We start from the raw sequence: 4993 nt of genomic DNA, 5'->3' as shown, positions 1-4993 counted from the left end.
TGGTGTCTAGAACCCAGATCCTGATTTAAGAAAGGAGTAAATACATAAGAATTGTCCTGCATATAATAGTGTCTATAGACTGCACAAGATGCCAGAATGGATAGATAGAAGAAATATTGATAGAAAGTGGGAGCTTTGTAAAGTACTGTTGTATAAAGAAGATGGAAACTCAAATCTTCGACTAGTATTTGAGACGTGTTATCCATTATATTATTAATATCAATGAAAGTACAGTTTTGGCAGAAGCGAATAACGCATATTCTGCTGCTAGGCTAATAAACCAAATGTATATGGACAGTGAGTCCCAGCATGTGAGGGAATTAATTGTGCAGTGCACAGGACAAAGCTTTGAAACAATCCTGTAGTTAGATGCTTAGGTACTTGGATTCAGGGGTCCACCCAAGTGGATCTGGTTGCAGATTCTGGTTGCAAAATCTGGGCTTCAGAAACTGCCTGTGTCTCACTTTTCCACCTTGAAAGGTGGAGTGCCACAGAGGCAGTGCAGGCAAACCCAAGAGGACTAATGGCTCATGGGGGTTCTTATCTTAGGAATGGCATTTTATAGCTTTCTTGTAGGCAATGTCTTATCATCAGTCTGAAACAGTTATGAAATGGGAGGAGCAGGGAAAAATAATAGAAGTAAAAGGAGAAATAGCAGGAGAAGTGAATCTGAATAATTCTTTTTGTGTGACCTGTAGAATTAGGGATTAATTTTGACCACATCTGGCAGAAGACGCTAACGGTACTACACCCATTAAAAGTAGCAGATGGCAGCATCATGAATGAGACTGATTTGGCAGGACCAATGGTCTTCTGTCTAGCATTTGGAGCCACATTATTGCTGGTAAGATAGAGATTGTTAATTATTACTGCATATGTTTATTGACATTCAAAAGCATTGAGGGTGGGGGAATAGAGTTATCCATAGGTCTCTCAAAGGCAGCTCTGTATCCTGGAGTCCGTAAAGCATACCTCTTGACATGATACATAATTTAGAGCTTGATGCAAAGTGCTTAGAAATTAATGGGAGTCTTTCCATTCTGTCAGTGTACTTTGGAACAGATTTTTCTGGCTCAGGTTTTAACACGTGGTGTGTCTTCGTCGATGAGTTCTTCTTGCTGTCTCTTGCTTTTAAGGAATATGTTCCTTTTATCATGAAAAGGCAGGGGAAATAAAATGGATCAGATGATCTATTTTGTCCTTTTATTTTTTTTCCTAAAGATAAACCTCTATTTTTCACCTCTTATTTCTTCTACAAATCAAGATTTTATTATAAAAAATACACGTTAATAATTTTTAGTGAAATAATTATTGCACAAAATGTTAATAGCCACTGTTTTTGCTCTTGATGTTCAGCTTTTCTGTTTAGTAATTTTGTTTTCTATCATTTCAGTTTCTACTGTGCTTAATTTCTGCTGTCTTATCCTAGTTTTTTTTAACACTTCATTATATTTTCTCTGTTCAGCATACTTAGTTTATTGATGGGCTTGTTCCTTTGGCTGTTTATTCTTTAAAAGAGCTTCCTAGTAAACAAGGCTCAAAATTCTTAAATCATTTCTTAGTGTGTTTAATAGGTATTAATCTGGTTCGTACTAGGTATGACTTTCAATATACTGATCCAGTAAAACACCATCCAAAATATACTCCTGTTCAAAACAGTTAAATTTGCTGATGGGCTCAGATGGAAACCTGTCTGTGTGTTTTAACATTCAGTTGTGGTAAGATTTGAACTTAAATGTATTATGTTTTACGTGTGAAGCAAGCTTAGGCTATCATAATTGATATCCAAGAATTTATAGACCAATACTTACTTTTAACTTTTAACCGCCCAAGAGAGAGAAATTGGTAAATGACAGAGTAGGAACATGACTTGTCATTGTACACTTCCATATTTTAAATCAATTTCTATTCTGTAATTTTTTTTTCAGGCATTGTTTTATTTTTACCATAGAATCGCATATTGTATAATATGAAACAGCCACCATACTTCAAGCACTTTGGTGCTCCAAAGCTACTTTGACCAGTAATGTTTCACTAAGAAATCAGGCTCCATATTATGGATGAATGCATTCCTTTTATAATGGATAAAAGGAGTATCTGAGTTCTGATCTGACATGTCAGATTTCACAGCCCCATTTTTATTATTCAATCCTAACCAGTTATAAGTATCTTGTCTATATGTTACATTCCTTTTTCTTGTTTGGAACAAACCATTTTATTCAGAGTAGGAAATATAATAGCTTGTCATGGGTCTTACAATAACTTGAGAGTGTGAATTGAGAACATGATGGTAAGGGATTATATGACAAGGCTTCTAGAAACTTATACAGTTGAGAGTGTTTATGCATGCACAAAAATAGCTATAATCAAAAAATGTAAAAATACATTGAAATTAGAACATCAGACATAGTATAGATGCATGCTCTACAACGGTGGGTAAACCACTTAATGATTTTAAAAAAAAAGTTTTGCTATTGAAAGTGTTGAACTATTTGTAATCTCTGTATTGGTTTTCTGATACTACTGTTCAGGGTATTGCTTTCAGCTTCAAAAATTCATTGCGTCAAAATCTGCTTTACTATTTGTTTTGCTCAGTTTATCATTTAGGTGCGGGGTAAAGACTGGGCTTTTAATGAACACCAGAGATTTGTGCCTCATGGTACAGTTCCCTTGGGCTATCTCAGAGTTAAAACATGACTACTGAAGTCTGTTTCCTGTCTACCCAGCTAATGTGGAACTGAATGTCATGCTTCCAAGTCATACTTTGAGATTAATGTCTCTTCTATATAAAAGCCAGATATTTTTTTTTTTTTTTAATGTAGGGTGCTTGCACAACTTAAAAGACCTGTTTCATGTAGGAAACATTAAATAAACAAAAGTGTGTAAGCCCCTTGTTCTGGAAATTCTTGTTGTTTAGATTGTATATGGTACTTCCCAAATAAAACAATTTAGCCTTTGGAGCAAGAATCATTTGTAGACATATAGTCACTTTTTATTGTCAATGTTATTGCATTGTTTTAGTGAAAGCTATAAATAAACTACTACTATAAAACCAGGTACACTTATAATTAACCAAAGTTACTCTTCTTGTCTTTAGGCCGGTAAAATTCAGTTTGGGTATGTGTATGGAATTAGTGCAATTGGATGTTTAGGAATGTTTTGCCTCCTGAACTTAATGAGTATGACGGGCGTCTCATTTGGCTGTGTTGCCAGTGTCCTGGGTTACTGTCTCCTTCCTATGATCCTGCTTTCAAGTTTTGCAGTTGTGTTTTCTTTGCAGTAAGTATCAACCCATAACTTTTTTTTAAATGAAATAATACTGCCATGTACTATGGACTCTTTCCCATGTGATGGGAGAAGTGTTTTGTTAAATGGAATTCAGATTGTACTAATATTGGGCTTGTGTCAATAAACTAAATGCCTATTGTGAGGTTAGTCCAAAGCAATTTATAATTAATAATGGAAAAAATATTGTGAAAGTAGCTTTTGCTTATGTCAATAAAGTAATTATGTAGCATTGAAACTACTTGTATTTGCATTACTTTTGCATTTATAGATTAGAGTAAAATAATACAATAACTAAGCATATCATACAATATCTGTTTCTCAATTGTATAGTGGGATACATAAGACTAAAAATGATCAATGGAATCTAATTAAAACTGTAATGATCTATTAAAGTTAGGGTGGAAATTAGCCTAAAAGGAAATGTTGTGTAGCTATGGGTAAAATAGAGCAGTAGAAAGAAACAAGGGACAATTTTAGTTTCATATTCAACTCTACACCTGTTGCCCTCAAATTCAATTATTTTCTTGCTCCATTCTCCCTCATTGAATGATGTAGCTCAAAAATCTTCACAGAGTAGCACTCATTTTACTTTTTATGCTCATTTACATGTACAGTTCCATTATATGTTAGAAATAAATATGCATTTATTTTACCCCAAGCATAAAATTCTAAATGAATATTTACCTTTTAGGAATATTCCAATTTCTATGTATCTCTAGGCATCCATACAAAGCTTATGTGTTCTGTTCTTGTATGTTACAGGGGGATGATGGGAGTTATTCTCACTGCTGGAATTATTGGATGGTGCAGTTTTTCTGCTTCCAAAATCTTCATTTCTGCCTTAGCAATGGAAGGACAACAGCTTCTAGTAGCATATCCCTGTGCTTTATTATATGGAGTTTTTGCCCTTATTTCTGTGTTTTGAATCAACTATCCTGGCTATTGGACTTCGATGAGCCAAACTGAGAACACCACCTTGGAACGCATAATTGGACCAACATATAGCTACACTGTTGCTGTCATGCAAACTTAACTCCCGAATAGCCTGGAGCAAAGGAAACAAATGAGTCTTGTGTTCACTTTTATAGGACTTTTGAATACTCTTTTGAATTGACCTGCAGTGTCTATAGCTTTATAAGTGTTTGTGCGTATACAGTTATAAATGTAGTATTTCTTTTCTGTTCCTACATCCTTTAGCAAAGTAATTTTTGTTTGGTCTTTTTTGTTTGTTCAGTTCTTGGAGGGAGGGATTGCAGTTATGACATAACAGATAAGTTTTTATTGGCAAAAGTAAAAAAAAAAAACAAAAAACAAAAACTATAGACATTGTAGGTTCTTTTTTGAATAAAACTGCAGTGATTAAAACCTCAGTTCCTGTCCCCTCTATTGCAAATAATTTCTGCAGCAATTAGAAAATAAAATATTTTCTGAGTTTTTAACAAGAACCTTATTAAATCTGTGAAATTGTTCATACAGTGTTTTGGCATTTCAGGATTAAGGGCACTTCAATTATGTATTAGAAAAGGACTGCTTAAAAGTCAAAGGGGGGTGCATCATTCTTGCAGTTTTGAAATATTAATCTTTAGAATTATGTTGGCATCAGTTTTAAGTATCCACACGTTGGATTTACTAAGATGGCTCTCAGGAGTTTCTTTTCTGAATAATGCACATATTAATTAAATGAAAGTAGATTCTCTTGCAGTGC

The 4993-nt window shown here is 34.2% G+C and overlaps 1 protein-coding gene across 1 annotated transcript in view; it reads left to right on the top strand.

The window, feature by feature from the left end:
• YIPF5 (Yip1 domain family member 5) overlaps positions 1-4757 on the top strand; it is a 12459-nt gene extending 7702 nt beyond the window's left edge. Inside the window, exons 4-6 of the mRNA XM_019506365.1 lie at positions 699-844; positions 3098-3279; positions 4051-4757. Of these exons, the coding sequence (XP_019361910.1) occupies positions 699-844; positions 3098-3279; positions 4051-4213 (491 nt within the window). The 3' untranslated portion in view covers positions 4214-4757. The remainder of the gene's footprint in view (positions 1-698; positions 845-3097; positions 3280-4050) is intronic.
• The last annotated feature ends 236 nt before the right edge of the window (positions 4758-4993 follow it).

The sequence above is a fragment of the Gavialis gangeticus genome, unplaced genomic scaffold, assembly GCF_001723915.1.
Source record: "Gavialis gangeticus isolate Ggan-Ray unplaced genomic scaffold, GavGan_comp1, whole genome shotgun sequence".
Taxonomy (NCBI): Eukaryota; Metazoa; Chordata; order Crocodylia; family Gavialidae; genus Gavialis; species Gavialis gangeticus.
The sequence above is the reverse complement of the archived record's forward strand: the minus strand, read 5'-3'. Positions and strand labels throughout refer to the sequence as shown.